At 42.1% G+C, this 19021-nt stretch overlaps 1 protein-coding gene across 4 annotated transcripts in view; it reads right to left on the reverse strand.

Annotated features, from left to right (window-relative positions):
- The window catches only part of KLHL13 (kelch like family member 13), a 151078-nt gene that overhangs the window by 17540 nt on the left and 114517 nt on the right, over positions 1-19021 (reverse strand). For all 4 annotated transcript variants that reach the window (XM_073543476.1, XM_073543477.1, XM_073543478.1 and 1 more), the window contains one exon: positions 15605-16400. In XM_073543476.1, the coding sequence (XP_073399577.1) occupies positions 15605-16400 (796 nt within the window). The remainder of the gene's footprint in view (positions 1-15604; positions 16401-19021) is intronic.

Consider the following 19021-nt stretch of genomic DNA (forward strand, 5'->3'; position numbering starts at 1 on the left):
ATATATATATCTTGGAGATGAAGCTTTGCTTTAAAAGTCTAAAACAATTTATTATAATACGTTAAAAAGAAAAACTAACACAAACACACACTACTTGTACTATATAGGCTTTTTTTTTTTTTTTACAGTCTATGTACATACATATATATCCCGATTTCCTATTCTTTTGCATGTTTTTCACATATAAATGTTTCAGATCACCAAATTTAAATATAACACAAGTAATCGCAAAATGCAGTTTTTTTTAATGAAGGTCTTTATTAAGGGAAAAAGAAGTCCAAACCTACAGGGCCCTGTGTGAAAAAGTGATTGCTCCCTAAAACTAATAACTGGTTGGGCCAGCCTTAGCAGCAACAACTGAAATTAAGAGTTTGTGATAACTGGCAGTGAGTCTTTTACAAAGCTCTAGAGGAATTTTGTCCACTCATCTATGCAGAATTGTTGTAATTGAGCCACATTGGAGGGTTTCCTAGCATGAACCGCCTTTTTAAGATCATGTCATAGCATCTCAATCAGATTAAGGTCAGGACTTTGACTAGGCCACTCCAAAGTCTTAATTTTGCTTTTCTTAAGCTTGAGATCACAAACAGATGGCCAGACATTCTCCTTCAAGATTTTTTGGTTGACAGCAGAATTCATGGTTCCATTTACCACAGCAAGTCTTCCAGGTCCTGAGGCAGCAGAACAGCCCCAGACCATCTCAATACCATCACCATATTATACTGTTGGTATGATGATGTTCCTTTTCTGAAATGCTGTGTTACTTCTACGCCAGATGTAATGGGATATAGACCTTCCAAAAAGTTCATTTTTGTCTTGTCAGTCCTCAGAGTATTCTACCAACAGTCTTGGGGATCATCAAGATGTTTTCTGGCAAAACTGAGATGAGACTTTTTATTCTTATTGCTCAGCAGTAGTTTTCGCCTGCGAACTCTGCCATATAGGCCATTTATGCCCAGTCTCTTGCGTTGGAGTCATGAAGACTGATCTTATCTGAGGATATGAGGCCTGCAATTCTTCAGATGTTGTTGTGGTGTCTTTTGCGTTCTCTTGGATGATTGCTCAGCAGTAGTTTTTGCCTGCGAACTCTCCCATACAGGCCATTTATGCCCAGTCTCTTTCTTGCGTTGGAGTCATGAAGACTGATCTTATCTGAGACTATGAGGCCTGCAGTTCTTCAGATGTTGTTGTGGTGTCTTTTGTGTTCTCTTGGATGAGTCATCACCGTGCACTTGGGGTAATTTTGGTCAGCCAGACACTCCTTAAGGTTCACCACTGTTCTATGTTTTCGTCATTTATGGATAATGACTCGAACTGTGGTTCCTTGGAGTCCAAAAGGTTTAGAAATGGCTTTATAAGCTTTTCCAAACAGAGATCTCAATTACTTTGTTTCTCACTTCAAGAATTTCTTTGGATCGCTGCATGTGGTCTAGCTCTTGAGTATCTTTTGGTCTACTTCACTTTGTCAGCCAGGTCCTATTTAAGTGATTTTTTGATTGAAACAGGTGTGGCAGTGATCGGGCCTGCATGTGGCTAGGGAATTTGAACTCAGCTTCCCAAACATGTGATAAACCATAACTAAAGCATAAATCAAGTGGGGTGGGGATCCTCTTTTTCACACAGGGCACTGTATGTTTGAATTTCTTTTTCCCTCAAAAAAAAAAAAAAGTGTTTTCATATACACTATATACAATAAATTGCAAAGTAAATGGACAATTTTGGCTGAACATCTTTTAAAAATTGTCCTATGGTCGATGTCAGACTAGTCTATCTGGTTTGGTTGAGTTAGCCAAAATTGCAAGTGTACGTCAGGTTTGGAAATTTACTTGCCCTCATCCGACAATTCAGTGTCTCATGTTACTGCAGGTGGAATCGTTCATACAAGCAAATGGCGGCATTCTTAGCTATACTGCTTACATATTTCATCCTTTCAATATGAAATACCCTTGAGGGCTCACAGATAAGAGGAGCAAATTATATAATCTGTCATTCTAGACCCATGAAAGGCTGTATAATAAGAATGACTCCATTATTATAATGGCATTTTGTACAGGTTGTATGCAGTGTGGAAAGTTCTCCTCTATATTACACACTTCTCGCCAATCTGCACTGAAAAGTGATTGCAATGGGGGCACAAATGTTTTGGGTTTTTTTAGATCTGCATTGCAGTGCAGTGCAATTCATGCAGAAAAAAACTTGCACCATGTAAATGATTTAACATTGGAATTCACCTACTATACAAAGAAGGTGTTTATTGTAATTTGAGGAAATTCAGAAAAATGTGGGGGAAAACTAGTTATGGTAACACAGACATGTGAGGAATGTAGCCCCAGGGATAGGTTTGATATACACACAAACATATTGCTCCAATGTTATGTCAACATGGGCCCCTTTCTGTTTTGTAGAGATGAAGAGATGACTTTTCAGCAATCTCATGTCATCACTGATAGGATGACAATAAAAGGTATTGCCCCCATACCCACCCCTTCAAAATGGATAACGAGCACAATTTAGCTCTTCCCCCTTCTCTGCACAGTGACCCCTGCACAGGCTAAGGAGCATGCCTAAAGCATACAGCACTAGTGATCAGGTCATGATCTGACCGAGGTCTCTTATGTCCATGTGGTTAAGCAAAGAGCTAAATACGTAGAGTGTCATCTTGTATTGGTCACCTAGAACAGTTAAAGAAGATGTATCTTGGGTGGTATAGGTGTCCAAGACAACTGGTACATTATGGGCCAAACCAGACTTCGGCTTGCTGGATTGGGATCATTGAACCACATGTGGTGGTCCTGTCCGGTGGCGATCCGTTTTTGGAATACTATAAATATGTTAAGGGAGGTGACTGGGATTCAGGTTAACTTGACACCATCAATGGGACTGTTGCATATAGGACAAGTGATTTTCCTTTATATATCAGGAGTATAGTGTAACATATTCTGATTGCGGCAAGGCTCACCTTTGCTGCTAAATGGAAGGGGATGTCTCTTCCCACCATGAGAGAAGTGGTGGACAAAATTAACATACATTGTCAATATGAACTCGTCAGCTACCAAGAAAAAAGTTGATCGAATATGGGAACCGTGGTTACTTAGTCAGAGGTCGGCCCCTTTGCATTGAAGATATATATCTTTTCATATGATTTTTTTTTTATGCATGTGTCGATATGTTTTCTGTTTTATACATTATGTCAATCTATGAGTATGCACATTTATGCTTATGTTTCCCTTGTTTAAACCCCTACGTTGGGGGTGTTATTACTTATATGTTTTCATTTTCGAAAATATGCAATAAAAATTTATTGAAGTAAAGCAAAGAGCTGAACCAACACGGTTTAAGTGTCTAAATAATGTAAACTACTGTAACCACATGAGTAGTAAGTATATCGATAGGTGTGGTGATTCCCTGATTTACATTCGCTTAGACACAAATACAACAATCTCAGCCAGACAAATGAATATGATGAATGGAGCCCTGTTGGCTCTGCAATGTCAGGCTAAATGCATGATACATGGAGACTTGATAGAATACATCTCAACAAGTGCCTTGGCAATAAAGAAATCCCCAAGAAATAAAGTGACTTTGAAAGACCTCACAAGCTATAAAAGAAACTCCACATTTTATGAGCTTGATTTAGAAGGCTGCTAGCAAATCTGTCTGGTATTTCGTTTACTGACCTGTGGGGCTTAGTTTTATCATCAGATCTGCAGGCTCTAGAGAGCTACAGTCTTCAAGAGTCCTGAAGAACCACTTAAAATAGAACTAGTCAAAAAAAATAAAATAAAAGTGACTTAAGGGGAAACTTTGTTCACAAAGGATCTAATTATATTGGTCCAGAAAGGTTAGAAAAAAAATAAATAAAATAGTAAAAGCAAAATTAAAACAAAAAAAAAAAGCAGAGAAATGAGTTAAATGTTCTTCAATTAATTGATAATCTAGTGAAATCTCTGGTGGATGGCAACTTTGGTGAATTTTGTGAATGTAACAATTCCAGCCTCCAATGCACCTTAACAGGCACCGATAGTTTATGTATACTAACTACATGTTTTCGGCAAGCCAGATGACTGCTATCTAAGGTGTATGTATGGGAGGTCCCCAAGTTCAGACTAGCTCCTATATTATAGGACCAGTCAAGTCTATAAATTGTGCCAGTGACTGGTTCCATGTGGAGATCATTGTGCCATTTCCCATGTTTTGTGGCTGTAGGCGGGACCTGCTCTTTATATGCAAGATTCTGGTTGTACAACATTCGTGATTTTTTCCCAAAAAACTTGAGTTCTGTTTAGAAAATCACTCATACACTAGCACATAAAATTCAATTGGTCCTTGTGCTCACAGTTCGAAAACATTCATATTAATCCAATGTTTCACACCACTAACCTAGATCATCAATTTTTTTGGGAAAAATAAAACAATACCAAGTAACGCACAGTTCACCAGATACAGAAGGGGTGAGGGTCCTGCTCCTCGCAAGCTACAATCTAGAAGGAAATAGGGGGGACACGATAGGTAGAATGTGCTCATTATGTATGGTCCAGCCATTATTATAATAAATAAGGATTTTCTATAAAACTGCATGATCCGTTCATCATCCAGGATCTGTCTAAGTGCAGTTACCGTGTGCATGGTGGATGTGGAGACAGATAAATAGGAGGGAGCAGATTACGATTAACATTTAGAACCAGGGACCAGTGGAGAGTTAGGTTAGTGAGTTAATAATAATCTTTATATAGCGCCAACATATTCCACAGCGCTTTACAGTTTAACAGTTCCAAAACACAAGTCATAAGTAACAACGTTAACAATACAATGAATAAAGCAAAATAAAGCGACCCTGTGCTTGTGAGAGCTTACAATTTACAATGAGGTGGTGAGATACAAAGTACAGGTGTGTATTTACAATGATGGTCCAGCCATCTTGAGGGAGTGAGGGATAGATGGAGATAGTGAATGGGCTACACACGCACACTTACACATAAAATGACTGATTAGTGAACGTGATAGGCCGTTCTGAGCAAATGCGTTTTGGGGGAGCGCCTAAAACTATGCAAATTGTGGATAGTCCTAATTTCTTGGGGTAGAGCATTCTATAGGATTGGCGCAGCACGGGAGAATTCTTGGAGTAGGGAGTGGGGGGTATGGATTAGTGCGAAGGTTAGTTGAAAGTCGTTCGCAGAGAGCAGCGGTCGGTTAGGCCGATAGACAGAAATGAGGAAGGAGTTGTAGGGGGGTGCTGCACTGTGGAGAGCTTTGTGGGTGAGAACAAGTACTTTGAATTGGATCCATTAATGAATGGGCAGGAAATGTAAAGACTGGCGAAGAGCGGATGTGTCCAAGTACGGATTAGCCAGATGGATGACCCTGGCTGCTGCATGAAGGATGGATTGGAGAGGGGAAAGTCGAGTAACGGGGAGACCAATTAATAGAGCGCTGCAGTATTCCAGGCGGGAGTGGATCAATGTTATAGTAAGGGTTTTTGTTGTTTCCATGGTGAGAAAAGGGCAGATTCTAGAGATGTTCTTTAGGTGTCAGCGGCAAGAGATTGTATATGGGATGTGAAGGAGAGAGTGGTGTCAAACATAACACCCAGACAGCGCGCCTTCTGCCGGGGTGTTATTATGGTGCCACCCACGGAGAGGGAAATGTCAGATTTAGGGAGGTTAGTAGACAACGGGAGCAGAAATAGTTCATTTTTTGAGAGGTTGAGTTTCAGATAAAGAGTAGACATGATGTTGGAGACTACGGACAGTCACTGGCATTCTGTAGTACAGCGGGGATAAGGTCGGGGGATGACGTGTATAGTTGTGTGTCATCAGCATAAAGAAGGTACTGAAAGCCAAATCTGCTGATGGTCTGTCCAATTGGGGCCGTGTAGAGAGAAGAGAAGGGGGCCAAGAACTGAGCTCTGAGGTACCCCTAGTGAGTTGAGGTAATAGGCTTGTCTAAAGAGATGTGCATTTAATGCACTTAAAAACATTGGTTCTAGGTATTAGCCGTATTGTTTGGGGTAGTGCATTCTAGAAAACTGGTGCAGCATGAGAGAAGCCTTGGAAACGGAGGTGCGAAGATCAGACTATGGAGGATGTTGGTCTGAGATCAGTTGCAGAAGGGAGGGCATGGGTAGTGTGATAAGATAGAAATGAGAGATGAGGTTTAGGGTGGTGCAGAACTGTGAGAGCTTTGTGGGCGAGATTGATACGTTTATAGTGTATTCTGTAGTGAATGGTTAACCAGTGCAATGACTAGCACAAGGTGGAGGCATTTGTGAAGAGGCTGGACAGAAATATGACCCTGGCTGCCATATTCAGGATGGATTGGAGACAAGAAAGTTTGGTTAGAGGGAGACCGATCAGTAAAGAGAGTTGCAGCAGTCCAGATGAGAATGAATGAGATTTTGAAGTTTCAAAAGTGGAGAAAAAAAATCATAAATCATGTAAAGATTATTCTAAAAATACTTCACAGTGCATTTGTCTCATCCTCTCCCATCCACTATACATAAATAAAAAAAAAAAAGTTCTATTTGTCATTTGTCCACTAGGGGTGCTGTGGTAGTAGTATACAACTCCTATTCAGGTCACATAATGCCGGGTTCACATCTATGTTGTTGTTACAGTGTCTCTGTTCTTTCATCGGGACAGAAAATCAAAAATGTCAGATTAGCGATATTAGAGACACCAACGATACCCAACAAACACCATTTTGCTGCACTGGGGAGTGTTAGGTTCTGTAATGATATCACTTTACAGGGGAAAAAAAATAACACTGCATAATAAACTATCTTTTTCCACCAAACATGATAAAATCTGTGACAGCCTCTAAAGCAGATGTGCCTAGCCTAAAGCTGCAGGAGAAATTACATTGCCGCCGAACTCACATAAAGAGAGTGTCATTTTAGGCAAATTGTATAATGCAGGTCTGGACAAATCCTAGTCACTGTCTACAAAATGCGCCTAATATTAAAAGTGTATTCCCAATATGTAGTAGGTGTAATAAAAATATTAGCAAGTACTTCCAATTATAAATATAGTACAGTTCTTCTGATTTGCTATGTTGCTTACCCACTGTGCAGGGCATTGTAGTAGCTTAGGTAGCCATGGCTATAAACACTAACAGCTAAGGCCTGTTTCACACTTCAGTTTTTTTTATGGCAGTCAAAATCCGCCAGAGTGTAAAAAAACAGATCCGTTTCCGTTTTGCCACAAACGGATGACACAGGATCCGCTTTTTGACGGATCCGCTTTAGCTGGTAGTTCATGAAATTTAAAGTGACATGACTCTGGAAAAGGAGAGAGAGAGAGAGATAGATAGAGAGAGAGAGAGAGAGACACAGAGAGAGATTTTTTGCTGCCAGAACGAAATCTGGGGTTAAAATTCATGAAAGGAAATTCTTTTGGACGTGCTCAGTTTAAAAAGGCGGATCCGTTGGCAGATTCCGTCAATTAACAGTTGCCAACGGATCCGCCGCACATAGGCGTCCATTATAACGCATGGCGGACAGCGACGGATCCGTTGCTATCCGGTTTTTCGACGCACACAAAAAACGTTTCATTGTCCGTCCAATCAAGATAGCAGACACAAAAATTATGGCGGATCCGTCAAAAAACGGATGACCAGCCATCAAAATCCGTCGCAATGCAAGTCAATGGGGAAAAAATGGATTCGCCAAAAAAAATGCCGGATCAGTTTTTTTTTTTGCAAAACGACGGATTTTGACTGACGTAAAAAAACTGAAGTGTGAAGCAGGCCTAATTGTCACTATATGTGTGTATGTAACCATGGATACCTAAGCTTCTGTGATGTTTAAAATTGTAGCAGGATCCTACACACCCATAAATTCAGGTTTCAGCCTAAGAGAGGGAGTCACACTAGACATGTAAGGCTGGTTTCAGACTAGCGCATTTTACATGCAGCGCACGGCGCTGCTAAGCCCCACCCTGTCCGGTCATTTCCTCCTACTATCGCACACGGCTGCATGCGATCTGCACACCCTATCTTTAGTATAGGGTGCGCAGACCGTGCACTAGTAGGACTTTTGCGTGCGCTGCGCACTTTTGAAGGTGCACCGGTGTGCAACCATGTTGCATTTTGGTGCGCTCGGCGCACCTTCAAAAGTGTGCAACGCACGCAAAAATCCTGCCAGCGCATGGTCTGCGCACCCTATGCTAAAGATAGGGTGTGCAGATCGCATGCAGCCATGTGCGGGGGGCGGGGCTTGGCTGCGCCAAGCGCTGCATGTAAAATGCGCTAGTCTGAAACTAGCCTTAGTTCCCAGCAAACCTGAGATTGCCTTTTCGTTGGCTGCTGGGCAAGCATGAATTGGCCAAATTTTGTGCCAAGTGTCTATATTTTCTTATTATTTAGAGGAGTAATTCTATCCATATTTCATATATTTTAAATTTACATGCTTTAGCACTACAGAGTACAACTCTTTTTTTTGTTATTTATAAAGATGGCTACTCTTCGTTCACACCAGGTTTCTGATTTGGAAGTGCCAGTCAGTCTTTTGTTATGTACACTGTACATTGTCAGAAAGCTGCTAATTGTTGGGGGGCTGGTTTACACAGATTACCCTGACATGGTTTGCACGTGACACCTAGTCCTCTAATGATAATTTCCTGATGATAAAACAATGATTATATTGAGACTGCAGCAAGCTGCTGAACAAGTGTCTTCTTCCTGGAATCAGGCTCTGTGCTCCTACATAATACTGCTCTCAGATTAAGTAGCAAACACCTGCTGACAGATTACCCTATAAAGGGTTACACCCAACATCCACATTACTAGCTGGATCTTCAGAAGGAGAATGAATAGCTTGTCGTCAGGCATTATATTAAGATGAGAGAATGCATTATGGAAAGTGTCCTCAGTATTGTGTACGGGGTAGCAGTCTACCTCCATTCAGAGATTGTTGGAAAAAAGCCGAGAGCTGTTCATGGCTCTCTCCAGAACAGGCTATCAATATTGAAGCCCCGTTCACAAGACCTAGTCGTCTGTGCCTTGTGATCTTACTCGCCACTTATTCTCTGTAGCTACTGATAAATGCAGGAAGTGTGCCATTACTTGCCATATATCTGACCTCACTAGCACACAGGGAATGAGCCATGGGGTTGTTTATGGGACCCAACGATCAAACGTCTGGGACTGTAGTTGGTGAAACATCTCCAACGGCAAACTACATTGAATATTTCAGGAGAACTCGGTGTACCCATGAATAGTAAAGGGAACCCTTCGGTGTATGAAAACGACAAACTGTAATACATTATTTGCCAGGAGATTTTTCTTCTTAAATCATTTCAGAACAGGACGTTGCCTTTTGCTTTTGAAGCCGCTTTCTTTATTCTAGCTTTGTTATAGCTGCAGGGGATAATGAAGAATGAAGCAATGTGCGCGCTCCGACAACGGCCGTAAATCAATAAGCAGGTGCACACCGAGCGCTTACACCCTTCAGCCACATTCTGACGACTTCTCAGGTGCTACAACTTCAAAGAAGTCATCCAAAGACAAGTTTCATGGCCGGTTATTAATTGCTTTTTTTTGGAATAAGACTGATATTGACAATGTATAATTTCCAGCCCTAAAACTAAATGTTATGCATCTGTATATGTCCTTCTGATAATTTACATTGGTTGGTAATCCCATATCTACTGTGCTGTTGACAATATCAAACTACCAAAACTACAGCTCTGGCAAAAATTAAGAGACCACCACATCAAATCCCTGTCATGGGCAGCCCAATCTCCAGACCTAAACCCCATTGAAAACCTCTGGAATGTAATTAAGAGGATGATGGATAGTCACAGGCCATCAAACAAACAAGAACTGCTTACATTTTTTGCCAGAAGCAGTGTGAAAGATTGGTGGAAAGCATGCCAAGACGCATGAAAGCTGTGATTAAAAATCATGGTTATGCCACAAAATATTGATTTCTGAACTCTTCCTCAGTTAAAACATTAGTATTGTTGTCTCTAAATGATTATAAACTTGTTTTCTTTGCCTTACTTGAGGTCTGAACGCACTGGGTTTTTTTTTTATGTTGACCATTTCTCCTTTTCAGAGAAAAAAAACAACAAAATTTAGTGCTTGGAGACATGTTGTCAGTAGTTTATAGACTAAAAGAACAATTTACATTTTATCAAAAATATACCTATAAAGAGAAAAATCGTATAAACTGAACATTTGGAAGTGGTCTCTTAAATTTTGCCATGTCCTTAATATATATGCAGTCATTACATCTGGGGTCAAGCCGGGCCTTATGGCTACATAATATGGCAGTACTAAGCTTAAAAACATAAAAGTAATGGACGCATACAGAATTCTTTCAGCTCCATATATCGACGCCTTGGACACGACTTTACACTGCGTGCAGCTTTAATCTGGGGATATAACACACCGTGTACATGTGAGGGTATGATAAGGCCCCAAACACTTCTGTGCAAGTAGAAAGGAAAACATGGCATCAACCTACCTACAAACATTTATGGATGCACTGTACAGGATGTGAGTAACATGAAACAAATGTCACTTTTCTGGTTACAGAAAACTGGTGACATAATGGCATGAACAAAATCCCTGGAAAGAATATTATAAACCTATACTTTCATGAACTGGAATGTAAGAAATGCATGAAAAAGTATGACTGATGCGTATCCGGCCTTGGCGTGATATACATTAAGTGTGACATCCATGTACAATGACCTCTATTAATCTATACGAATAGTGAATGGGGATCAGAACGCTATGTAACAGATTGGACAGCCAAGATTTATCTTGATATACATATTTCCCACTGAGACTGTGGTTCGCTCCCATTATGTTCTTCAATAATGTGTAAGATTCAATGAGCTGCAATTGTTGCTTACAATCATCTCGAAGTGTGAATTACCATGGGTGACCCTTATGGCCAAAATCTCAACTGTACAACTTCACATAAGAAAATTTTAACAACAAAAGTAATTGTGTGTTGGCGATTTAACCACCAATCTAAATTCTGGTGTCTGCCAAATTGACAACTGCAAACATTGCAAACCAATTTTACCAACATTTTCCAAGATTTTACATCCCCATGTAACCTAAACACGAACACAAAACAAAAACCTGAAGCATAGGATACAAGATCTGAATGACGGTGGCTACCCCGTGATCCCAGCATAAAACGGCCTGCCCCGAGGCACAACACAGCACAACACTGCCTGCCCCGAGGCACAACACAACACTGACCACCCCGAGGCACAACAAAACACAACACTGTCCGCCCCGAGGCGCAAAACACTGCCCGCTCCGAGACCCCGGATGACATTTCAGACCCCAGTAACACTATCACAGTCACAGCAAAGGAATCCATCAAATAGTGTTCCAGTCACAGAATCTCGAGAATACTGACAGTCGATAACTTGGGGCTGCTTCCATTTGATGAAAGAATGTGACCACTAGGACTTAATTAATGAATGGCAGCAGAAGAGCTGTCGGTGCAGTTACTCTCAATGCCTCTTAACAGCAGCAGCACAGCAAGCCTCCCCATTCTCCTGGAGTTGTAGCCACTCGATCACAACTGACTGCCAGCCATGTTCTCAAATCGGTCACCACCAGCACATTGCTATGGGCTGCCACCCATCAGCTAACATATTATAAAAATACTCAAACCTCAAAAGGAGTTTAACTGGCTGTCAGGCCCTAATTAGAGATTGGCGAACCTGAACAGTAAACTTCGCCGTCCGTACCGAACATGTACTGTTCGGGCACCAAACACAGACTTCACCAGGAAGTCCATGTTACTCTTCTGGTTTGGCTGCCTGAACACCGGGTGTTTCTCGCACTGTCATGTGCATGACAGCGCGGCAAATACTGCCTCTAATAGGCGGTAAAATCATTACCATCGGTCAGACAGCCACGGTTCCCACTCAGTCAAATGACAGCGTAGGCCTGCAGCTGTGATTGGAGCTAAAAAGTTTACCTCCGGTCACTAATGTCTACTGATGGGACAACTGCTCTCGCCAGCCTATGCCTGCTGCCGCTAACAAAAGTGACATCAGATAGTTAAAAAAAAACAGCATGGGGTTACCCCATTGTTGACAACCAATCAAGCTAAAGCAGACAACTGGGGACTGGTATTCTGAGGCTGGTAAAGCGCTATGGATATTGTTATTTATTTAAATAATTAAAAAAAAACAGTGAGGAGACCCTTCAATAGCTGACAGCTGAGGGTTGCAGCCCCCAATTGTCAGTTTTGTCTGGCTGGTTATCAAAAATACAGGGAAACCCATTTGTTATTTTATTATTTATTTAAAGCGCAGGTGAAGGCTGATGAATACTTCCATCAGCCGCCATTTGCTCTTGCTGTTATTAGCTGCAGGAGGCCTAGGCTGATTGGAGCAGTAGTCTCATCAGCAGACGGCAGCTGTGGGCTTTCACTGTCATTTGACCGTGTGGGAACTGGTGTCCAAGTTTCAGTTCTGGTACCCAAACTTTTTTTTTTTTTAACTGTTCGGCCAAACCCGCCAGACCCGAACATCCAGGGGTCCGCCCCATTTCTAGTCCTAATATATTACTCATAGATTTGCATCAGAGAACTTTATAAAGTCTGCATAAAACATTGCGTCAAAATAATTTCATGGTCGATAGGTTATAACACATTTGCATTTTGGCATTTCAGTGCAAGTTACACCCTGACCAGGGATGTGGATTCGGAGCTCATTTTGGTGGAGTTGGAGTCGGTATAAAATAGTCCGACTCCTAAAATATATAATAAATTGGGTACAGTAGCTCAATGCAGAATGTGCTGAATATTTTTTCATAGGAATTTGGGAAAGTTATGAAATGTCTTATAAATGGCTGTTCTATTCCTGATCTAAGGCTACATTCACACACAGCGTTTTTGCTGCGCTTTTTGAGGATACGTTTTTCAGCTGCAAAAGCAGATCAGCTTTTTAAAAAACAGCATCACCTGAAAGGTTTTTGAGCTCAGAGATAATGTTTTCAATAGCAAAAGCAGATTAGAAATCTGCTCTATCCATATCTGTCTATCCACATTTTATCTGTACCAAAATGAATGAAAGCCGGGTAACACACAGACTAACACTCTTTTTTTAGCACCAGTCAGGTACACCTCATAGCTGCCCAAAAGGACGCCCAGGACAGGCATTGCTCGTCTTCAGTAACACATCAATTGATAGTTGGAATAAATAGACTGCATTCACCACATCTTAAGGTGAAGGCTTTATTTTCAAGTGTAGGGGTGTGCAGTATAAGGTTCTGCAGCAGCTGAGGTGTGCAGTATGAGGTTCTGCTCCTCCCCCCTAGTTTTGATCCTGGCTAAAACGAACCCTCAGGTAACCCTAAATGAAGGTCAAAGGACACAGGTGGCTGAACTGAAGGAAATGCTTACCATATATACTCGAATATAAGCCGAGATTTTCAGCCCAAAAAATTGGGCTGAAAGTCCCCCTCTCGTCCTGTATTCGAGTCATATACAAAGGGGGTCAGAGGGGGAGGGGGGGCGGGGGTGTCCGGTCATACTTACCCGTCCTGACGCTGTGTCTTGAGCCCCCAGCTTCTCCCCGTGCTCTCTCTTCCTGCCTTCAGCTGTCACGTGGTGCCGCTCATTAAAACTCATGAATATGCGCATATTCATGAGTTTTAATGAGCGGTACCACATGACCACTGAAGGCAGGAAGAGAGCGCGGAGAAGCTGGGGGCTCAAGACACAGCGTCAGGACGGGTAAGTATAGCGATACTCCCCTGTCCTGCGTCAATGGCTGCTTGCTGCTGTCTGTCATCGGTCAGTGACTTCAGACAGCAGAGGGCGCAGTGACGTGGTTAGTGCGCGCCGCGCCCCCTGCAGTCTGAACGTCACTGACTGATGACGTGGCAGATAGCGGTGAGCAGCCATGGACGCAGGACACGTGAGTATCTCAGGTGCCAGCAGTGACACCGGCACCTGACACCCAGCGACGGAGAGGTGAGTATGTCTTTTTTATTTTTACATGCAGCAGCAGCATATGGGGGAACAATCTATGGAGCTTCTTTTGGGGCAGCATATGGGGGAACAATCTATGGAGCTTCTTATGGGGCAGCATATGGGGGAACAATCTATGGAGCTTCTTATGGGGGCAGCATATGGGGGAATAATCTATGGAGCTTCTTCTGGGGACACCATATGGGGGAATAATCTATGGAGCATTACCCACCCTAGGCTTATACTGGAGTCAATAAGTTCTCCCAGTTTTTTGTGGCAAAATTAGGGGGGTCGGCTTATACTCGGGTCGGCTTATACTCGAGTATATACGGTAATCACCTATTTACCGTGACTAAAAAATTACAAGCTGAGGATTTAACTCCTGGCATTTTCATAAGGGAGTGGAAGAACTTGCTATTTTGCCTGTCCCAAAGAGGAGATTTAATCACAGATGGCATTTCTGGTTCAATGAAACGGAGAGAGACACAGCTATTGGAAAATAAAAATTTTCTGGCAGAAGTTTATGTGGACCCAAGTCATCGTATATTGCTTGATGATCAACAGCTTACTAAAGGAAAAGAAGCTCTGACTGAGGTAGCAGTTAGGATGAGTGGCCTACAGGAGGACTGCCAGGCGCAAGAGGACTTGGGTCCTGACAGTGCTACTGCTGCCATATCTTCATCCTCATCAGATGAAGAGTTTGACTTTGACAAGTATTTGGATGATATGGAGCAGGCAAAGCGTTGCTGCAAGGAAAAAGATTTCACTCCGTCTCCTATAGCAAGCAGATTGACCATATTTCAGCAAAATGTTTCACTTGCTCTCAAAGAAAAAGAAAAATTCAACCGTTCATCAAAACTGACTGTGCATGAGGCAATTTCTTTATACTTGGAAATTGTTAGAGATGTTGCCCATGTGGTTACGGCTTTGCCTCCAACCCAAGTTAGTGTAGAGAGGTTGTTCTCTGGCCTTAAAATTATTAGGTCAGATTTTAGGTCATTTATGAAGGAGGATCTGATGGAGGCAATTATATTTCTTAGAAAAAATTCATAGACTGCACAAATGTTATTTAGTATGTTTTTGTTGAAAATTGTTTTTTGCCACTTACATAGTTTATTACATAGTGATATATACAATATATATATATATATATATATTTATATATATTCATGTAAATCGATATTACATAGTGTATTACATATTTACAATTTATTACAGTTTTTTGTGTTCTAAAGTTGTATTCCAATAAATATATATTATGTTCTATCTAAATGTCTTGATTATTGTATCATAAAAATGATTAAATGTCTGATGTTCACATTGTACTACAATACATTTTTCACTTAAATATAAGCAATATATGTTGGAGTCGGAGTCGGTGGAAGGGAAATTGAGGAGTCTGAGTCGCAGGTTTGGCTTACCGACTCCACAGCCCTGACCCTCACTGACACTTAACGTTAAAATAGATAAAATTACTCTATGCTCTGCTTTAATTACAGAAAGCCCAAAAGATCCCTTCAGAAGATAATCGGATTCACTGGTGCTGTATGATCTATCATAAGACTGATCCAGTACATCGCTACAGCTTCCATTATTAACTCCCATATGTAAAAAGAGCGGAGTATAAACTAATTAAAATAAAAAATGTCTCACCAAGTTCACCGGCTGCATTTCGACCACCAACTGCATACAGATGACCTTTGAGGGCACTTAGGTGGAAAAAGGTACGCTTTTCGTTTAGCGATGCCACTTGCATCCATTTATTGTAGCGAGGATCGAATCTGAAAACAGTGTCCACAGCAGTTTTTCCCTTTGTGTCATAATTGCTTTGGCCACCAACCACGTAGAGAAAATTCCCAATGACTGCTATTCCATGCTGGTACCGGGGAGCATCCATTGGAGCCAAAGATTTCCACTCATGGGCCTTTTCGTCGAACATCCTCAGTTCTTTGCTGACCACCAGCTGTTGTCTTAAAACCCCTCCCAGTGTCACCAAATGAGTGTTGTCTGAGCGAATAGCAGTTCTTTCTGACTGCATAACCGGCTGCATGTATGGCATCATTTGGTAATTGCTAGCTTCCAAAAGTAAATTTACACACGTGTTGTCAGTCCTCATGAAGTCCACCGTCTGGACGTGATTGATAAGGTCTTGTGGTGTCATAAGAGGGAATCGGATGTTCTTCATTAGTTTTGCAGCATAATCCATACGCGAGTCTTCGTAACGTAACCAGCGACACGCCGCCTTGAACAGTTCAAGCTCGGAACATTGTTTAAGGCTATTACTAGAAAGCACGAAGGCGAGACGATCAAAAGGGAGCTTCACAAACTCCCCTGTAGTTAATAAGGGTGGGAAATTTTTCAGGATAAAGTTATTGACATATTTATCGACTTCAGTGAGATTGTAAGTGTTCGCGATGCGACCAACCTCAACACAGTTCTCCAGAGTGACCTGTAACATATAAAGTGCACATTTAGGCAGACAGAATAAAACGTGTAAAGTATTTTTTTTTTACATTTTTGTTTGCACTTTGCATTTGTTTTTTCTCAATGTCTGCCACTTTTTGGAAAGCACTTTACCAGTGACATATATTTTTAGAATCTCAAAAAAAAATTGTTAACAAGAGAAACAAGAACACATTTATTTTCATTACTGTCCACACAGGAGCCTTTTATGGGCTTCCAAATACCAGCACTGGATCAATGCAACCAAGCTGTATTCTGCCCTTGTGAATGGATACAGAGAATTGCGAGACAAGTACTAGTTAGTGATGAGCGAGTGTGCTCGGTCGGATAAGGTGCTATCAGAGCATGTTCAAGTGCTTAGAGTATCTTCGTCATTGTCGAAAACTAGGTTCAAGTCCCTGTAGCTGCATGTCTCGTGGCTGTTCGACAGAATCAACACATGCAGGGATTACCTAACCAACAGGCAATTCCTGCATGTGCTGTGGTTGTCAAACAGCCACAGGGACTCAAACCTAGTTGTTGAGCACGCCGAAGATACTCTATCAGCACTTAAGCATGCTCGGATAGCACCTTATCCGAGCATGCTTGCTCATCACTAGTACAATTGCTGGAAATGCCTTGAAGTGCAGAGTATGTTTACATCTGTTTTCCTACAAGTCAGAGGTTTATATAAGGTGTTTCATCCCCAACGTATATAACCAATGGATCTATAGCCTCTCATGTACTCAAAATACGCCAAAGAAAAAAATTAAAGGATTGCTGTGGCCATGTGAGTCGTCTAACTTTGTTTCTCCAGTCGCAGCAGTCAATGCAGAAGGCTAGAGTATAAAATCAAAAGTATACAGTGCTACGTCATTTTTTTTTTTTTTATATTGAAAGTCTGTGTGTGTGGTATTCCAGAAGTACCCCTTCACCTGCAGTGAAAATGTCCCCAATCTATACCTGGTAACCCCCAGCCATGTTCCTCAAGTACTACCGGTCAGGTTTAGAATACATTCTTATACAGACTATGCAATGAAAAGGTAAAAAGGAGGCCACTGTCGGAAAATGACCTATTAACCCCTTAATGATAGACGATACACCTTTTAACGGTGGTAGTTAAGGGTACTTATTCCTTAGCGCCACTTTTTAACGGTGTTGAGAAATAAGGGTGTAACGCCCCCCAGCACTGGAAAATCTCCAGGTCTTGGATAACATGGAGAACATGATCCAGTTCGTTTTTTACCGGCCCCACCTGTCTACCAGCAATCTGAAACTTCTGAGACTCTATTCCCCAGGGTGGATGTCCTGGCGACTTAGAAAGTCTGCCTGTATGTTGGAGGTGCCATTTAGAAGAACCGCTGACAGGGACAACAGGCCCAACAGAATATTCGAGTGGAGATCCTTTTCAGGTTGCGGAATTTTGTACTGCCCTGGTGCTTAATGTGAGCAACTGTGGTCATGTTGTCCTAATATATTCGGATGTGATGTCCAGTAATCTGGTGACCCGCTGCCAGAAGGGCTCCTTCCACAGCTTTCAGTTCCCTGAAATTGGACGATTTTCCGCTCGTTGTCTGATCCCAGAGCCCCTGGAATGGGATATGATTTATCATCACCCCCCCAGCCCCTTCTGCTGGCATCTGACATGACTGTAGTCAGAGGGACCTGGTTCCAACTTACGCCTCTGCCGGGCTGGTTTCTGGAGTTCATCCACCATGCTAAGCAGGCTCTTACTCGAACTGGCGTGTACACTCTCTTGTTCAGAGTACCATGATGACCGTTCCAGTTTTCTAAGATGTGAGTCTGAAGAGTTCTGGAGTGGGCTTGAACCCAGGCTACCGACTGTATAGACGCTGGCATAGAGCCCAAGACCGACCTGCCTTCCCGGAGCGTAGGGGACGTCATGTCCCTGAACTTCCTGACCTTTGACACTAAGGTTAGACGGTGGTCATCTGGAAGCAAGGACATTTGTTTTGCAGAGTCCAAAAGAACCCCCAGAAACTTTCTGGTCTTGGAGGGCCACAGCTGAGACTTTTTCAAATTTGGGATCCATCCCAGAGATCAACGTATCCAGAGTTTTTGATACCTGGGCTTCCAGGATTGTCTCGGTGGAAGCTACTATCAGCAGATCATCCAGGTAAGGTACTATACAGACGCCCTGACTCCCGGATGAATGACACAGTTTCTGCCATTACCTTGGAAAACACTCTTGGTGCTGAGGAGTTGCCAAATGGAAGGACGTTGAACGGATAGTGCTCCACCTGACGACTCCCCTGTACCGCAAACCTCAGATACTTTCTGTGTCTTGGGTGGATTGGAATATGAAAATAGGCGTCCTTTAAGTCGATGGTCGACATAAGGAAGTGTGGCCTGATGGGATGGCTGATCTTACTGATTCCATCTTGAACTTTCGGTATTTTATATGCCGATTCAGTCCCTTCAAATTTATGATAATACGGGCCTTGCCTGATGGTTTGGTTACCAGAAATAACCGCGAGTAATGGCCCTGACCCCACTCTGATTCCGGGACCAGGGAGATTGCGTTTGATCCCACGAGGTCTCTGAGACCTAGTCGCAGTGTCCTCTGATCTTTTGGGGTCGGAAGGCAAGTGACTTTTAGACCCTGTG

Source organism: Dendrobates tinctorius, unplaced genomic scaffold, assembly GCF_039654945.1.
Source record: "Dendrobates tinctorius isolate UK_male_01 unplaced genomic scaffold, ASM3965494v1 ptg000133l, whole genome shotgun sequence".
Taxonomy (NCBI): Eukaryota; Metazoa; Chordata; class Amphibia; order Anura; family Dendrobatidae; genus Dendrobates; species Dendrobates tinctorius.